This window comes from Camellia sinensis, chromosome 4 (genome assembly GCF_055761805.1).
Source record: "Camellia sinensis isolate YWXY chromosome 4, ASM5576180v1, whole genome shotgun sequence".
NCBI lineage: Eukaryota > Viridiplantae > Streptophyta > Magnoliopsida > Ericales > Theaceae > Camellia > Camellia sinensis.
This window is the reverse complement of record NC_138964.1, coordinates 153,630,188-153,648,551: the sequence shown is the minus strand read 5'-3', so window position 1 is coordinate 153,648,551 and position 18,364 is coordinate 153,630,188. Positions and strand designations below refer to the sequence as shown.

Sequence of the window (18,364 nt, the reverse complement as noted above, 5' to 3'; positions counted from 1 at the left end):
AAAAAAGTCTCATTTGGACGAATTTGGATTGACATGGATAAATTATTAATAGGAGTATTTTTTTAAGGTCCCTATATTATGATTTTATAGTATAAAGGACATCAAATATTTTCATGATGTCTAAGGTCCCTTAACAGGACCCAGAGAAATTTCAGTCACAGAGAAATTCTCTCCAGAGAAAATTGAAATCCAGAGAAATTTCAGTTCCAAAGAAATTCTCTCCAGAGAAAATTGAAATTTCTCTGAGTACCAAATAAATCCAGAGAAAATTGTGGAAAGGAAATTTGTATGGCTATCCAGGAAATTTCTTTGACTTCGCAAATTTCTCTGGCTCTATTAACTACAATTAAACCCATGTCTAACAAACCCACAAACCCACAAATTTCTCTGGTCCTCTTCAAACCAGACAAACCAGAGAAATTCTCTCTATTTACAGTAAAGTTGTATTTTTATGAACAGAACTTGGTGATTGAGTTCAAAAACCAGAGAATTTCTCTGGTTTCAACCCAGAGAAAATTCAGTAAAAAAAACAGAGAATTTCTCTAGTTTCAACCAGAAGATCACTTTTCTCATTAATCTACACTTGGCATCAATTTCTATTTTTGTGAACTTAAGAATATAGGATTCAGATCCTCCAGTACAACAGCACACCAACATTTCAATAGTCAATGTATTGTTTTTTGTCAAAACATAATTGGAAATGCTAAAAGAGAACAAATATGCAGAACTGTATGTATAACTTAGAACAAAGTAGAACCACACCAAGTACTTGACTCCATACGGGTATCCATCTTTATTGGAAGTTCATCAAACAAAATAATTACTGTGTTAGATATAAACTGTAATCTTCAACAAAGACGACTTCACCTAGAAGAATCTTCATAAGTGAACTTAAGTGAAATACTATTGACGCAACTAGTGCCGATCAAAAATATCACAGAGTATAACCCAGCACCGTCGGAAGCGAACCTGGATCAACGCTGCACCAAAACACATGTCCAGAGCCGATGAAGTAGCTCGATGTCACGGATCTTCAGTCCGGCGTAGGAGATGAAGATGAGCGCTTGGATCGCGAGGGCTTCGGAGACGAAGATGTATGCGATTGCGATGAGAGGAAAGGAGAGAAGGAGAACGAGGCTGGGAATCTCCACTGGGTAAAGCTTTGGGAAGTGTTGGAAGATGAGGAGGACTGAGAGTCGGGTTGTTGGGGGTGGCAGTGGGTCAAATGATGAAGATAGTATAAAGGACTGAAATTTCTCTGTTGTATGTTTAGGGATCTTAGACATCAAAAAATAATTTTGTGGATCTCTTCCATTATGAAAAGTGGAAGAGGGACCCTAGACTAATTTTCCCTTATTAATATTACTAAAAAATGAGTTGATTTACAAAATGATTAAGATTTATTAAAAATGATGGATATAATGACAAATATGATACAATTTGAGTACGAGCAATTGATTGTGAAAATGAAAATTGATTATGAAAATCACGAGTTTAGAGTGTTACATGCATAAAGACATACCTGCCAAGATTTAAATATTAGGAGTAATTTATTAGTCACAAATTTTATTTTACTATTTTTTTATTTATTTATGATTTTATACTTCTAACAAGTAATAGTAAACATGTAATTTTATTTATACAGTTAACTCCATCAATTATACTATCTAATCAAAAAAATCTGTTTGGTTTGGAATTTTTAAAAATATTTTTTTTAGTTTTTTAAATTATTTTTTTGAGTTTTTATTGATTTGTTTAAACATTTTAACCATTTTTTTTTACTTTTTACATTCATTTAATTTAGATACACTTAAAATGTATAAAATTTGTAAAAAAAACTTTAAAAAATTATTGAATACAACAAAATACAAAAATATACTGAATTTATATATATTTTAAATATTTTTTGTATTAAATAAAATTTAAAAAATATTTACACAAATTTTATACTTTTTAAGCCTATATAAATTAAGTGAATTTAAAAATTAATTAAAATATTTTAAAAAATGTACTAAAAATAAATAATACCAATTCAAAATTCAAAAGATTATTTTTGAAAAATCCAAATCAAACAGTAATTTATTATTATAATTTGAAATCTTTTAGGAGATCATATAATTTAGAGTAAATTACACCCATCTTTCTTGAGATTTCTAACAATTACACTGGCTTCCCATTCTTTTTATGAAAGTACACTAGCTTTTCTTGAAATTTACTTTTGATTTGTATACTCCTCAATTCTGTTAGTTGATCGTTAGTTTGGCTAACTGTTCTATTTTATTAATTTATTTATTTTTACAAAAATTAGTGGTTAGTTATTAGATTAACAAATAAAAGGATTTCAGTTTGGTTTGTATGATATTTGAATTGATTATCTATAAATTAAGAATTAAAAAAAATCAATTAATCATTTTTTATGTAAACAAATTAGAATGAATTATTGAAACCAAATAAAAAATATAAAAACTTGTATATACGTAAAGCAATAAATTATATATATAATCAAATTAGGTGAGTATTTAGAAATATTATTCAATACTACTCATATAAATACATGTAGTGTCTTAATTTGATTTTTATTACTTTAAATAGCGAGACTTTTCAATTTTATCTTATTTTTTACGGAAAAAAAAAATGAATTGTATGATGTTAAGAATTAATTAAAAATTACCAATTAACTAATCTTATATTTTGTAATTAATTTTTATAATTTGTTCGATGACTTTTGTCATAACAATAAGTTATTCTAGAATACACATCATTTTATGTGTAACGTATGCAAGTTATAACATTTACAGAGATGGTACAGAGCTTTAATTGAAGAGCTCTAAATGGAGCTCTACTGAGGTGGCAGCCAAAAAAAGATGGGGAAGTCCATTTTGTATATACAGTGCATGTGTTTCACGCATTGTGGAAAAAAAGAAAAACAAAAATCGGCACTTCCTCTTATAGTTCTCTCATCTACCGTCCCTCTCCCCTACCGTCCGACGTCTAGAAAAGGAAAAAAAAAATACAAAACAAACCCACTGACCGGCGTAATATTGCTACAGGTACCTCAAATGGCTTCTCTGGTTTTCTCTCTTTTGTTATTTCTTCACCTCTTACCTCATCTCCCACAACACAATTCTTCAGCAACCCACTACTCATCAAGAACAACACAAAAACCCCTCCATCCTCTCCCCTTTCTAGAAAAGAAAAAAAAAGAAAAAAAAAAAGAACAAAAGTAAGGACCACCTCCGGCGACCACCATCGGAAGCAATCCACCGGCGCAAAAAAGAAAAGAAAAATAGATATGAAAATTTTTGACTTGTTTTCGAACGAAAACCTTTGGATTTTTTATTTTTTTTCCCCTTTTGTTGCTCAATCTCTGTTACTTATTGAATTCAAGTTCTCAAGATTCCAAGGCCTAGAATGTGAATAAGTCTATTAGATTATAAATATAAAGCAATGAGGAAAAATGAGAAAGAATGAGAGAAGGGATAGCGGATAGTGAGGGAGGAGGGAGAGGTATAGAGGGCTTGACAGGGCACAGTCGACTAGTGATAGGAGAAAGAAGAAAATGGGTTACTGCTGTCGGCAATAGTGGTGGATTTGACAGTTTTTAGATAGAAGATAGATGAGAGAGAAGGAAGATTGGTTGTCGGTGAGAGGAAATAGAGATGAGGGCCAGAGGAGATGGCCAAATATTGTCGTCATCGATGGAGAGGCCATTGGTGGTCGGTGAGAGAAAAAGAGGATGACGAGAGAGAGGAGATTTGTCGTGGCAAAGATGAAAGAGAAAGATAAGAGAGAGAGAGAGAGAGAGAGAGAGAGAGAGAGAGCAAAGAGGATCAGAGAGAGTGTGGGTTGTTTTCTTACTGTACGGGGAGCAAATATTCCGGCAAGCCCGTACTCCTTTATTCCAAGCTCCGTTTCTGTCCGATCACCTGCGAGCACAATAGCGGTGAGCTACCCGGCGGTGTGTGGCCGGAAAACCCCTCCAACGATCAAGTTAGAACACACACAGGGGATAGATAGAGAGAAGGGAGAGTGTTTAGTGTTTAGTGTATGTCTCACCAAATGTTCATCTGTCCGCGTATGGGGGGCGCAGACGTGTTTATATACCTTCTGCGCCCCAAATCTACTCCCAGTGTCCTCTCAACACGTGGCACTACTATCCCATCTGTCAGTATAAACCTTGCTGAGCACCACCTAACCCAACTGCCTGCCCATTCTCCTAGGAGCTCGGCAGCCGGGCAGTACCATCTCGGCCATCGTCTGCCATGCTGCGCTTCAAGCCCAAGTACTCCAACAGCTAAGCTCAGATGAGGACCGGACTCGGCGGCATCTCGGCAAAGCCGAGCTCGGGACAACTCACGCTTGTCTGCGGTCGACCTTCCTGCCGAGCAAAAAGGTACCTCGGTCCAACCTTGCCTTTCCTAGCGCTGGACCTTTCACCTGACCGGCTTCGTAACCGCGGATCCTTGCAGCTCGGTCAATCCACGCGCTGCCTTAACCGAGCAGCTTCCTTCAAGGCTGGGCCACACAACTTGGCCCAACACCTGTTCGGCCCAAATCTGTCTGGCACAACTCTGTCCGGCCCAAATCTGTCCGGCACAACTCTGTCCGGCCCAAATCTGTCCGGCCCAATTCCACAGCCCAATCCAGATCATAAATCTCCCTCTCACTTACATAATGTGTTCCTCGTAGGGATGACAATTTGAACCCGGCCCGACGGAGACCCGACCCCCGACCCCGATTAGAATGGTTATTCCCCGAAAAATACCTCCGTAGGGACGATGATGGTATTTAAAATTAAATTCCCGATCAATTTCGGGCCGGGGACGGTGATAGATTTCCCAAGCTCGGGCCCGCCCTGAAATTTCCCCGTATGTATATATATGTGTTTAGGTTATATTAATATTATATCTATCTATCTAATCTATCTCAGCTCTCTCTCTTTCTCATTCTCTCTCACTCTCGTCTCTGAAACTGAACTGTCTTCTCTCTTTCTTATCTCTTCACTCGCTCGTCGCACCACACCCACAGTCTCTCTCTCTCATTCTCCTCTACTCTCTGGAACTATCTCCTCTCTCTCATCTCGATCGTACCATCCATCTCCACTGTGATGTCTTCGACGACTCCGTCTTTTACTCTGTTAAGCTCTAGATCTCGATCGCACCATCCATCCCCATTGCTGCCTCTCTTTCTCTCAGTTCCGATCATTCTCAGAAAAGGTGAAGGCGGAGCAGATCGATCCGAGATATCTACCGCCACTGTTTGATGTCTTTATCTCTCTCTAGATCTGAGTTTTGTAGTTATTGTGTTGATGTTGTTAATCTCTGTTTGTTATTGATGTTGATGTTGATGATGATCCGATTGTAGTTGTAGATGTTGTTGATGATATTGATTAGTTGTTGATGATGATGTTGATGTCGATCCGATGGGATTTTTTTTTTTTTATTTTATGTGCGGGAAATTTTCGGGGTCGGGGAAACCCGATCCCTGATAGGGACGGGGGTGGGGATGGCGATAGATTCCCCGTCGGGGATCAGGGCCGGGGAAATTTTCTCCATCGGGGATTGAGGACGGGGAGTATGATCCCCGGCCTCGGCCCGCCCCGTTGCCATTCCTAGTTCCACGTCATTAGAGGTCTAATAAGGGTCTTGAATTAGAATTCTAAAGTATTTTTGTAACATTTTATGGTGTTGATTAACATAAATATCATAGCTAAACTTTTGTAGTCATAATTAAAAAAAAATTGAGGTATAACCAAACATCATACAAAGCTACTGTGTGGCAATATGGTTGGAAGTGAGTTTGGATAAAAAAAAATAAAAAAAAAGACAAAATAGGCTAAATAAGTCAATAAAATAAAAATGTCACTTCCAAACATAATCATTTTACTTTTTCTCTAAAAAAAAAATAATAAAGTCAAAAAAATTTCTCAGAATGAGCTAATCTAGCCCAGCTAAATTAGTCAAAAAATTGAAAATTTAGACTAAAAAAATTATTCCCAAATGAACCTAAATATAACCAAAATAATAAAAGAACATTTAGGCCTTGTTTGGGGTATTATAAAAAAGTCAAAAAGTCTCAAACTCAACCCATACCCAACTCATATTTCACAAAAAGTCAAAAAATACACTTAGGATTGTTTTGGAAAGTTGGTAAAAAGTTAAATTTTTAATTTTTTTAGTGATTTTTTTGGCAAAAAACTAGATTGTTTTGGGTAAAAACTCTGATTTTTTTGACTAAAAAAACTAAAAAATCAAAAAATTGACTTTCTACTATTGTTGCCAAAATACTTCTTATTTAGATCATCTCAATTGAACCATTTATAGTTATCAACAAAAAATTTCTAATATTAAAATTACTAAACTATTCATTCCATTAATGCTATTCGTCACAGGCGTATAATTTCAGGATAAAAATGAGAGATTGGTGTAATCGTTAGTCACCTCAAGGGAGGTGACTGTAATTTAGGCCTTATTTGCATCCCATAGAAAAGTTACTATTTTATTTAAATTATATCATATTATTTAAGTTATATCACTTCTCTACTACATCACTTCAAATTCAATTCATATTTCATAAAAATTTAAAAAGTACACTTATTTAGAATATTCCAAACAACCCCTTACACTATATTCTACCATTTTTTTTATTGAATAATACTATATATATTAATTATTGATTTGATATAATTTAAGAGACTTTTAATATTTATTGTTTGTATAATAAATAGGGTCAATATTAATCTCATCACTAATCTTAATACACTAATTAATACATATGCCACCATAATTTTTTATTTGGATTTTTTTTTTTGTTACAGGAAAATCCTCCCTACACTCCCGCAGGTCCAAGGCAGCGCCCCTTACAGAGATCACCAAGGTGTCCTGTTAGCCGTTTCGAGCGAGGAGACTATAACCTGGGAACTTGCCCGAGACTATGGGCTATTTTGGGAAGTTGGCTTTTAGCCACTTTTTTTGGTTTGTAGCAAAAGTCAAAAGTTGATTTTTTTGTCTTTTTTTTTTTTTATTTGGAAAGTTGGTTTTTAGGCAACGGTGAAATTACAATTTTACCCTCATGGGTCAAAATGTGTTACATAGGTGAAGTTGTAAATATTTTAAATAAATGGGGGTAGTTTGGTCATTTTATTATGATTTGACATCATAAACAAATATTAATAAAAAAAGTCAAAAGTCACTTTTTATCAATTTCTCAAATCATTTGTCTAAAAGAGCCAAAAACTTAGTTAAAAGCCAAAAAGTCACTTTTTACCATATTTCCAAACACAACCTGACTAGATAACTTGAGATCCAACCTCCTAACCAATAGTACTTTGCTCAAGAAATTGACCCAAAAGAAGAACAAAAATGCTTTAGACCACTAATTAGTGGTGCCACATGTGTTTTGTGCCTTGTTTTTTTTTTTTTCAATTGCCACTTCACTAGTGGTGGGGTTAGTGATAATAAATTAGTGGTCTATAACATTGCTCAAAGAAGAATTAAACTTGTGACCTTAAGACTTAGACCAAGTTTGGCATGATTGAAAAAAGATAAAAAGTCAAAAAGTCACTATCCTATTTAAGTCACATCGTCTTATTTAAATCACATCACCTCTCTAACACATCACTTCAAACTCAACTCAAATTTCATAAAAAATAAAAAAATACACTTATTTAATCTTCTCAAATTAGGCCTTAAATCCCAAGGCCTTACCCCAATACTATAACAGTTATTTGGAATATTGTTTGGCGTATGAACACGTTAAATGAACATACGGAGTTTAGGCGGGAAACCAGTTGAGTAGTGCTGCCAAAATGACAAAACCAACCATCCCATCAAACAGAATCAGTTGCTGACGTGGTAATCTCCCACAAGTACACCCAATAGATAAATACTAATAAAAACAAAATCTGCGAGGGAAAAAGAAGGGGAGAGAGAGAGAGCGCGCGCGAGATCGATATAGATGTAGAGAGAGAAAATATGTACATGTAAGGAGAGAGAGAGAGAGAGAGAGAGAGGAGGCACGCTCACAAGCTAAATTCTCAGAAAAAACTCTGCAATTCTCTTTCTGTTCCTTTCGAGAGCTAGTCGAGATCAAAATTCGACGAATCAATACTTCGGATTCGGTGCTGCTGAGTTCTTCAATCGGCTCGTTTTCTTCGCATTCGGAACAAATCGACCTCAGATTCGTCACAAAATGGCTTCACGAATGACCTATAACAAAATTTTGATCGCAGCCTAGGTAAACAAGACAATCATTGCTTTGTTTTCTCTATTTTTCTGACTTTTAGAGGCGGTGTGATGTTTTTGTTCGTGAAAATTGGGGGCACTCTGCGTAATTGATCCACATTGTGCCAAACCCTACCTTTTTGAAGCTCACTAATTGTTTTATTCAGTGAGAATGCATGAATTTGACAAAACTGATGATGTTGATTCAAATTTGTCTTTGTTATGATAATAATGTGATTGATTTGTTGTGGTTAAGAGAAGCCAAACGCCAAGTGTATGATCGTTGTTCTTGATGTGTTCTTATAGGTTGTTGTGATTGATCGAGATTCTGATGGATTTGAAGATTGAAGTGCTTTGGTAGATTAATGCCAGCGAGTTGTTAGTCTTTTCAGTTTATGGTTTACATGGAGTTTCATTAGCCATTCAGTAGGTTCTCAGAAAGTCTGAGGGAAGAAAATGGTGAGCTTTTATTATGAATGAATTGATATTTTAATATGTTTCTGTTTCTGTGTCCTCTCTATCTTGATTAGAACCAAGCCGAGGATACTGGTACTCTTTTGATGGAGTTATGGGAATTGTATTTCTGTCTTTAGTGCCGAGCGTGCTGTTAGGTTTTTTATGGGGCGAATTTCGACGCATCTTCTAGAGATTTTGTGTTGTCCGAATGGAATTTACACTGCACAAGGGCTATACCTGATATTGCAGTGTGAATGGCTCATATACAGAGGACTAGTTTTGATGAGAGGGATGTCGAGCAGGTGATGTAACTTCTCTATCTTTTTCCTTTTCTTTTCTTTCATAATTTTATTGCCAATTAGAATTGTTTTGCTTTTGTTTCCTATCTGAGGTTGTTTCCATAGCTATATGCTGGGGACAGCTTTGACTATTAAATATTGTAGAAGCCATTTTCACAACTTTTTAGGAGAAGAAGCAAATGTAAAAAAATCATAAACCAATTTATTGGGCCACATTGAATCTGTTATGTCTGACACAATTTCTTTCTCAATCGGAAAAATACTACACACTCACAAGACTACAAAATCAAACAATGGAGGGGCACAATGCCCGCTCAAATATACATAGTTGCCAAAAATTTACTTCAATTTACAAATTAAGACTTTAGAAATTTTGTTCTTTCCTTTAATTGCCAGGATTTGAAAGCGTGGCTTCTGTGTTGACTTGATATCCAATTGCATTGAATTTCCCATTTGAAAGTCTGCTTTAAGTGCTTTCAGTTTTCTTTTCTCTGAGAGAACTAAGATGGCTGTTGGTATCTGCAACTGATGGAAATGAGTCTTGCTGGAGTTCTTAAACATAAACAAAGAAGAAAAAAGAATAGAAGAAAAAAAAAAAAAAAAAAAACCAACAAGAAGTCATATGAAATATTTTTCACTTTAAGGTGCAAGTCTCCATTCCAGTTTTACATTTTGACTGCCTAGGAACAATTAAAATGCTTATGCGCCATTTTGAATTGTGAACAAGTAGTATCCTAGTTTTGAATATTAGTTACATGGTTAATTCTTTTGGCTTCCTCTTTGAGTCGAATGGTCCCTCTTCTTACATTGTAATCTATAGGTGTCACTGAGAATATGATAGGAAGGCTGGCCTTTTGATCAAGTTTGCAAGTGTTCTTGCTTTGGAGTTGAGTGATTCCTCATTTTGATCGAGTATTTATTGTGTAGAGTAATCCAGCAGTGCATCAAGTGATTTTGTTGCTTGTGGTCCAGTGGTTCCTATGCTTCTATCTTTGCTTTGGGCCTAGACATGGGATGGATGCCCATGATTAAACTCCATTTTTGGTGCAGGAAGCCCATGATTGGGAATTTCTTGTGATATCATAAAGTTTTTATTTATCTTCACATATGCTAATTTTCTTAATATTCTCCCTGTTTCCTCTTAGGGTACTTCAATATGCTATATGCTTTTGCTAAATTATCCATGAGTGATCTGATAATTTTTTCTGTATCTTATTTTTAAATGTAGTCTATTGCAGCCTTAAAGAGGGGGGCATATCTGCTAAAGTATGGACGCAGAGGGAAGCCGAAGTTCTGTCCATTCCGGCTTTCTACTGTAAGTTATTTGCATTGATATAAGTATGGATCAGGTCTACATTTCTTTCTGCATGTTTTCCAGTTACGCTGATTGCATGGTATATTATGTTATTCAAATGTGTATCTGGTTTGTGCTGTGATAAAAATAAATATGTTTTTAAAAGTGGATAAAAGGCCTACAGTTGGGCTCTGCTTTGGGAGAAGTTATTCAGTGCTTCCAGGACATCACCTGGCAAAGGCCATGTGGTGGCCCATGCCTCTTACAGACAGACATCCCAAGCAACCTGACAGTTTCTCCCAATATATATGCAAGTCACATAAATATGTAAAATATCAATGACAGTAAATGCTTTAAATTATGTGATAAAAGAAATCCAATTAGTGTTCACAAAATATGAATCAGAAGTCATTTTGTGATTTTGAAAAGTATTTCCCTTTAGTTTTGAAAAATTGGGGTATTACATCAAATAAAAGCATATTCATATTAATTAAACCATTGGTAATGAAAGCTTACTTTTGGAAATTGAGCCAAGATATGGTTCCCTACATGTGTAAATATAACAAATTCTTTTTGTATTTCAGGATGAAACAGTATTGATATGGTATGATGGCAAAGAGGAGAAGCAGCTTAAACTAAGTCATGTTTCAAGGATTATACCTGGACAGCGAACTGTAAGTTTGCTCTATATTGCGCTTTCAATCTTTTGTGGTATTGTAAGTTTGCACAATTCTGTACTTTGATTCCTAAGAGTTTCATTTTCAACAATGTTGCCCATCCCTTTAGTTAATTGAGATTAGTTTGGGTTTGGGGGTTCTTCATCTTTCTTTATGTATTTGAGTTCATGCATGGGAGGGAGCAGGCTTGGGTATACAGGCAAGTATGGGGGAGTTGGGGGATGTGTTCTAACTGCAAACGAACTTAGAATGCAGTTACAACTGGAGTCCATCATTTCTTTTGCTTCTCTAGTTTACGAAACACCTTGTTACTTTCCACACCATATAGTGGGGGGATGGTAGCAAAAATAGAGGGGAAAAAGGAGTTGGAGTGAATTCAATTCTGCATTACAACATTTTAACACTGTCATTAAATTCGAAGAATGATTTCTTGCAAAGGACCACAGTTCATGCTTCATGGTACCTAGTTTGAAATGGCACCACTAGCCATACAAGTTGGCATTGGTCTTGACATTCTTACATGCAAAAATGGTAAAAATTCATAAGAAACAAATATAACTAAAAATGGAGAGTAACAAAACGAAACATCTGCTGGAACAATGAATGGGCCTGAAACAGCACCATATAAGTTGTGTGAAAATTCAGTATCTGCTTCAAGAAGTACCCAACAAACTTAATGACCGAAACTCATCCTTTTCCTTTAGATCAGAAATTTCTTTTGTCAACTATCTATTCAATTACCTTGTGCAGTATCTCAACAAAGTGACAAACAGAGAACTGTTTCGGAATAACGTGAGTCCTTAACTTAGAAACTCTAAAGCCCTACTCTAGTTTTGGATTACCAAGGGTTTTGTTTGGCATCTCTTAGTTTGTTTCACTAGTGTCATGTTTGAAACGTACCTGAGTCTCTGACACAGTCATTACTCTCCTTGGTGTTCTGTCCTACTTTATTTTTACAAAACTAGAGTTGGACCTGATGATACTGATGTGAAAGTAATACGTGATTTTAGTATTTCGTTTCACAACTGATACATTTCAAGCAATGTTTTAGAGCATACTCATGGAATGCTAATGGTCATCACCCTGCTCTTAAATTGCATGATTCTCTGGATTTCTTTCCGAGTATGTGTTGGCAAGAAATATTTCGAAAAAAGGTGATTGCAAAAAACACCACTTTTTTAGTGTCAGGTTTAAGTTGTGTCCTTCGAACTAACTGCACCCAAAAGCTGCTATCTTTTAAAGCTTTTCTTCTTTTCAAAGAGAGCAATTTATAGTCAAATCAAATGACTATTTAAGTGAACTTTCTTCAAAAGCATAGGCAACCAATGATAAAGTTCATGCGAGTGTACCTCATTTTTTGTTTGGCTGCATAGATCTGAAATAAGAAGGATGTTACTGGACGTGGTTTTGCAGGTTATATTTCAACGGTATCCTCGACCTGAGAAGGAATATCAATCATTTTCTCTTGTATACAGCAATAGATCATTGGATTTGGTGGGTTGATCATTTGGTTTTACTTTAAAGCACCATACTTTTTTCTTGTAAATATTTGCTTATGTATGTACTTTTATCTAATTTTTTCCACTACTCATTATCCTAGCAAATATTGTTAGACAAGAGAACCAACTAGGCCTAGCCTATTTGGCCACCATGACTCTTTTAAGGGATTATTCCCAAGGGGGAGGTCATGGGTTCAACTCTCCTTAAGGGGGAGTTGAATTAGGAGGTAAACACTTTGTGCTTTGCAAGGGTGGGGAGGCTAACTTCCAGTGGTGTTAATTTAACAACTAACAACTGACTTTCGCCGATCAAAAGAAAAAAAAAAAAAAAAAGGTTAGATAGAAGACCAACGATTTTCTTTATCTAAGCTTGACTATATAAAGGTGATAGATTGGATAGAATGTTGGCCAATTATGTCAAAGTACGATCAATGAAGTGGAAAAATTTGAATTGATGTATTATTCATCTAATCCTGGAATTGAAGGGAAAGCTTTCACCTGGGCTGGGACTTATATTTGACTGTATTACATGTCTAGTAATTTCAATTAAAGAAATGTTTTGTTGCTCAGCAGCACATAAGCAAAAAAGAGGTTTCCTGTCCTGGAATTTTAAGATATGATGGTGGATAAATTAGATATTCCATGAATTTTTTTGATATGTAATTTCATAAGATATTTCCATGTCCATGTGAAATGGAGGAAGGGGAAGGTCCTTGGTGCTTAAGGATGTTAAGGGGATGATTTTACCACTCTTTTAATAATTTCTTGTTTGTAAAGTGTATGTAGTAATTGATTTCACTTAGCTCTCAGATAACTGAATTTCGTTTTCTTTTCTTTTTCTTTTAAATTTCAAATTAATTGTAGATCTTTTTGCATTATTTGGAAAGACTATAAATTTTGAAGTTATGCATAATTCAGTCCTATTTTTCTCCTTTAGATCTATCTATATGTAATGTTCAATAGCTTGATATACATTGTTGGGCACATTTCCTAATAGCTTAAGCTTTTGGGGTCATTGGTACTCCTGTTGTAGGGTAATCTGATATTTGTATATATGACTGCCATTAATGATTGGACACTGGACAGATTTGCAAAGATAAGGACGAAGCTGAAATCTGGTTTGTTGCCCTTAGGGCATTAATTTCACGGGATCACTATCAAAAGTGGAGAAGTGAATCAAGAAGTGGTAGTTTATCATCTGATGGTTCAAGTGTCCATACACAAAGAAACTCTCCATCACTTTCCTCATGTAGCAGCAGCAACATAGTTTTTAAGGTATGGTACTAATGGAATCAAATAATCCACCACTTCATTTAAAGTCTTCAGATTTTTGAGGTTTTTCTTTTCTTTTTTTTTTTTTTTCATTTAATTTTATTATACAGGATCAAGGGACTACTGAAAAAGAAGGTCAAAAAATTCCAGTTCCTTTTGCTAATCCCCCGCAGAAATTATTGGGAAGAGCATTTTCTGATGTTGTAACATATAGTGCTTCTGCGCAGTGTTACCCTCAGACAGATTCTATTGGCAGTTCTCTCAGTTCACTATCATCTGTAGGTTTAGATAATATTGATGGCCGGTGCTCTGCTGATAGTCTTCGAATCAGTTTATCCAGTGCCATAAGTTCATCAAGCCAGGGATCTTCTCTTGATGATCTTGATGCTCTATCTGATGTTTTCATTTGGGGAGAAGGAACTGGTGATGGGCTGCTGGGTGGAGGTGTGCATAGAGTTGGAAAGTCACCTGCTGCTCGAATGGATGCACTTTTACCGAAGGTTCTGGAATCAGCAACAATGCTTAATGCCCAAAATGTTGCTTGTGGAAGCAAACATGCAGTGTTGGTTACCAAACAGGGGCAGATCTTTAGTTGGGGAGAGGGGTTGGGTGGCAGGCTTGGGCATGGAATAGAAATTGATGTTTCTAACCCAAAACTCATTAGCACTCTCAGTGGATTGAACACTGAATTAGTAGCCTGTGGAGAATATCATACTTGTGCTGTTACAATATCTGGAGATCTTTATACTTGGGGTGATGCTTCCCACAATTTTGGTCTTCTAGGACATGGGAGTGAAGTCGGTCGCTGGACCCCTAGAAAATTATGTGGTCAAATGAAGGGTATGCATGTATCATCTGTCTCTTGTGGACCTTGGCATATAGCTGCCGTTACAATGGTGGGTCAGTTGTTTACATTTGGAGATGGAACATTTGGTGCCCTGGGTCATGGAGATCACAATAGCACAAGTGTGCCCAGAGAAGTTGAAACTCTTAAAGGACTACGGACTGTCAAGGTATCTTGTGGTTTTTGGCACACAGCTGCAGTTGTGGAGGTCATCACTGAACCAACAAGTTCAGGTAGCTCAACTAAAAAGCTATTCACCTGGGGGGATGGGGATAAAGGCCAACTTGGACATGGCGATAGTGACGCTAGACTCGTTCCATCTTGTGTAGCATTTTTGGATAACAAAAACTTCTGTCAAGTGGCCTGTGGTCATAGCATCACTATTGTTCTTACAACCTCAGGACGAGTATATACAATGGGTAGTGCTGATTATGGACAACGTGGGTATCCCGGAAGTGCTGATATGCTTCCCACTTGTGTCGAAGGTAAAATCAGATACAATTACATTGAAGAGATATCATGTGGTTCTCATCATGTTGCAGTTTTGAGTTCCAAATCTGAGGTTTACACTTGGGGAAAGGGAGCAAATGGTCAATTAGGGCACGGAGACAATAATGACAGAAATACTCCCACACTCATTGAAGCTCTAAGAGACAAGCAAGTAAAGAATGTGGTTTGCGGATCTAATTTCACTGCTGCTATTTGTCTTCATAAATGGGTGTGCCATGTTGACAATTCCGTATGTTCTGCTTGCCACAGTCCATTTAATTTCAGACGAAAGCGTCATAATTGCTACAACTGTGGGCTAGTTTTTTGCAAAGCTTGTAGTAGTCGGAAATCTCTAAAGGCTTCTTTGGCTCCCAATACAAAAAAACCTTATCGTGTTTGTGATGGTTGCTTTACAAAGCTAAAGGTGGCCATGGAATCTGGATCAACTTGTAGAATTCCCAGAATACCAAGTGGAATATATCAAAATTCTAGGGAGGTAGAAGAGAAGGAGACCCTGGATTCTAAATCACTCAGCCTACTTTCTACGCTCTCCTCATTTGATTCATTCAAACAAGCTAGTAGCCAAAATTTCAAGAAGAACAGAAAATCAGACTCAAATAATGGTCATACCTCTCCATTTAGCACTGGAAGTGTCCAATGTGGAAGCTCTTGTACATCAAATATATTTGAATCCACTGCTTCTCTTCCTAGTTCTCGAACAGTATCTCCAGTCTCTATAAATTCAAGCCCCTGTCATTCCGTGTCAATCGCATCAGCATTTGCTGCCTTTTCATATCCTGAAATCATTATTGATGATTCAAAGCAAAAAAATGATGGCCTCAAGGAAGAAATGGCAATATTAAGCTCACAGGTAAGTTTGTGGTTTCACTGCATGTGCATGTCTGTTGTTATAATGTCAGTCACAGCCTGTCAAGATTAAGTGTGCTTTTTATTACTATACATGAAAAAATTGTGGAAGTACTAGTTTTTGATATATATATTTGAAGTGTGTTAGGAATCCATAACACCTATCAAGATCAACTTAGAAACGTAGATACTCTATATAAGAAGTGTGTCGTGTCCAACGCCGACACTCTTTGGACACTCCTAAACGTGTGTTCAACACCTTTTCAACATGTCTTAAGTAAAAAAAATTCAAACTCAATATCAAACACTTTATTGACACTTTGCCAACACTTCTTGAACCCTCCTAACATGTTCTATGTGATGAATAGCTTCATAATACATAGTTCACCCCAAAACTAGGGCTACGTCCACCGTCGTTGCGGTTCCACTATGATCAGAAAAGTTATAAGAGATAGAGAGATTGCTGCCTCCAACAACATATCCATAGAATTAGGACAACAGGTCACAAGTGTAGAAATATCAAAAATACTATTACTACAAATTTGGGTAGGGGGGCAAGCCCTCCGAACCCCCACCTTCAAGCAAGGGGGCACCTGTAACGTCATGCCAACTTATTAGTGTCTGATACTTGTTTATTAAGAATCCACACTTCCCCAACAAAGTGAACTTCTATGGTAAGTGCTCCTGCACCATGGGTAAAACTCTCTAACTCTCCTGTGCAAACCTAGATTGATTGCCTCACCAGTGTGGGACTAGAGACCAGTCCACCTCTTTATAGACAACTTCATGTAGCCCCACCTAGTTGATTAGAGGATGTTACTGTTGGTGCAAATTTGGTAAATGAGATGGAAAGAGATAAAACAGAAAATAATTAGTATTGCTTCAAGACGTATTATAATGTCGCTTTCCTTAAGACGATATTCGCCTTCACCAATTTTGTCGAACATGGTGTGCACCGGGTTACCTGCGAATCCGCCTCTAGGATACAATGAAGCCCACTCTAAAGATTGATGTCCGACTGTGTTATGCACGAACGAAATTAGATCCCGAATACTTTTGGATTTTTCTAATCCACCAAGTATAGAGGAAAATAACGATATGAATGTTAGAGAGAAATCTCATGGATTTTATATGGATGATTTCTGTATAATGTCCAACCCGTTCTACCTTTATATAAGCATGGGTTTGTGTCCTTTAGACCAAAGGCTGTGTCCTTTAAATTCAAAAGTGACACCTTTAAATCCAAGAGTCATGTCTTTTGATTTAAATCCAATGATTACACCCCATGGTTTAAATTCAAAAGACACACTTTTTTGTTTAAACTCAATAGTTACACCATTTGATTAAACCCAAAAGTCACATCTCTTTAATCATTCATATAACTATATTATATATTTAAATATATTATGAAAATGTTCCAACATTCCATTACCATTTTCAAAATATATGAAAATAACAACTTGGATAGATTAGGAAAATTTATGCATAAATGTAGATATCTTTCAATTTGAATCATTCACATAGTGACAACACATCAAAGTTAATCAAGATGACATAGTAGACTTGTCTTTGAATTAGTGATCTTTGTTGGCATATTATAATCACCGAAAGTCTTAGTATTTTATTAGCCGAAAGGCTTGGGTCTGTAATCATTGTGATACCCTCAGGGATCATCTTGTAATTGACTTTGTTTGTAAACCCTAATCTTCATGTATAAATAAGGGGTGATATCTCATCATACCCTAAGCTGATTATTCAAAGCTTCATGGTATCAGAGCTAAACCTATAGGGTTTCGGCTCACCCTCGTTGGCAGACCTATTCACCAACAATACTCTAGGGTTCGAAGCTTACCTGGGTGATCTGCCTTAGCCGTCTTCCTCAGTCGCTCTTCTTCCGTCGATCTCCTCAACCGTCTTCCTCAGTCAATCTCCTCATCTCCTCAGCTCTCTCTCTCTCTGTCGCCATCGTCGCCCATCATCGACCATCGCTAGCTCATCGTCCCCGTCGCCAGCTCATCGTCACCATCGTCGGCCGTCAACTCTCTCTCTGTTCGTCCTCAGCTCGTCTTCCTCAGCCGTCTTCCTCGTCGACCTCCTCTGTCGATCGTCACTCGACCGACAGCACAGCAGCTTGGCGACCTCCTCCAGCCATTTCGTCGCTCGTCTTCTCTGTTCGTCTTCTCTGCTCGTCTTCTCTGTTCTCTGTTCGTCCTCTGATCACTGTGGTCTATAAATATATATATATATATATCTATAACTATATATATATATCCGGCTCTGTTTATATATATCAGGATATATAGTTATATATATATATAAAGACATGTATAAATAAATCAATTTACAAAAAAAAAAAAAAAAAAAAAAAAAAAAAAAAAAAGAAAAAGAAAAAATAAATAAATAAATAAATAAAATAAATTAAAATGAAATAAAAAATATATATAT

The 18,364-nt window shown here is 36.4% G+C and overlaps 1 protein-coding gene across 3 annotated transcripts in view; it reads left to right on the top strand.

Moving 5' to 3' along the window:
* The first annotated feature begins 7,909 nt into the window (after positions 1 to 7,909).
* Positions 7,910 to 18,364, top strand: part of LOC114271142 (PH, RCC1 and FYVE domains-containing protein 1) — a 30,183-nt gene continuing 19,728 nt past the window's right edge. For 2 of the 3 annotated variants that reach the window (XM_082866584.1, XM_028212752.2), the window contains exons 1-8: positions 7,910 to 8,235; positions 8,529 to 8,681; positions 8,816 to 8,980; positions 10,206 to 10,292; positions 10,856 to 10,945; positions 12,362 to 12,442; positions 13,534 to 13,722; positions 13,830 to 15,923. In XM_082866584.1, coding sequence (XP_082722710.1) covers positions 8,933 to 8,980; positions 10,206 to 10,292; positions 10,856 to 10,945; positions 12,362 to 12,442; positions 13,534 to 13,722; positions 13,830 to 15,923 — 2,589 coding nt within the window. In that variant the 5' untranslated portion in view covers positions 7,910 to 8,235; positions 8,529 to 8,681; positions 8,816 to 8,932. The remainder of the gene's footprint in view (positions 8,236 to 8,528; positions 8,682 to 8,815; positions 8,981 to 10,205; positions 10,293 to 10,855; positions 10,946 to 12,361; positions 12,443 to 13,533; positions 13,723 to 13,829; positions 15,924 to 18,364) is intronic. The other variant, XM_082866585.1, reaches the window with a different exon arrangement.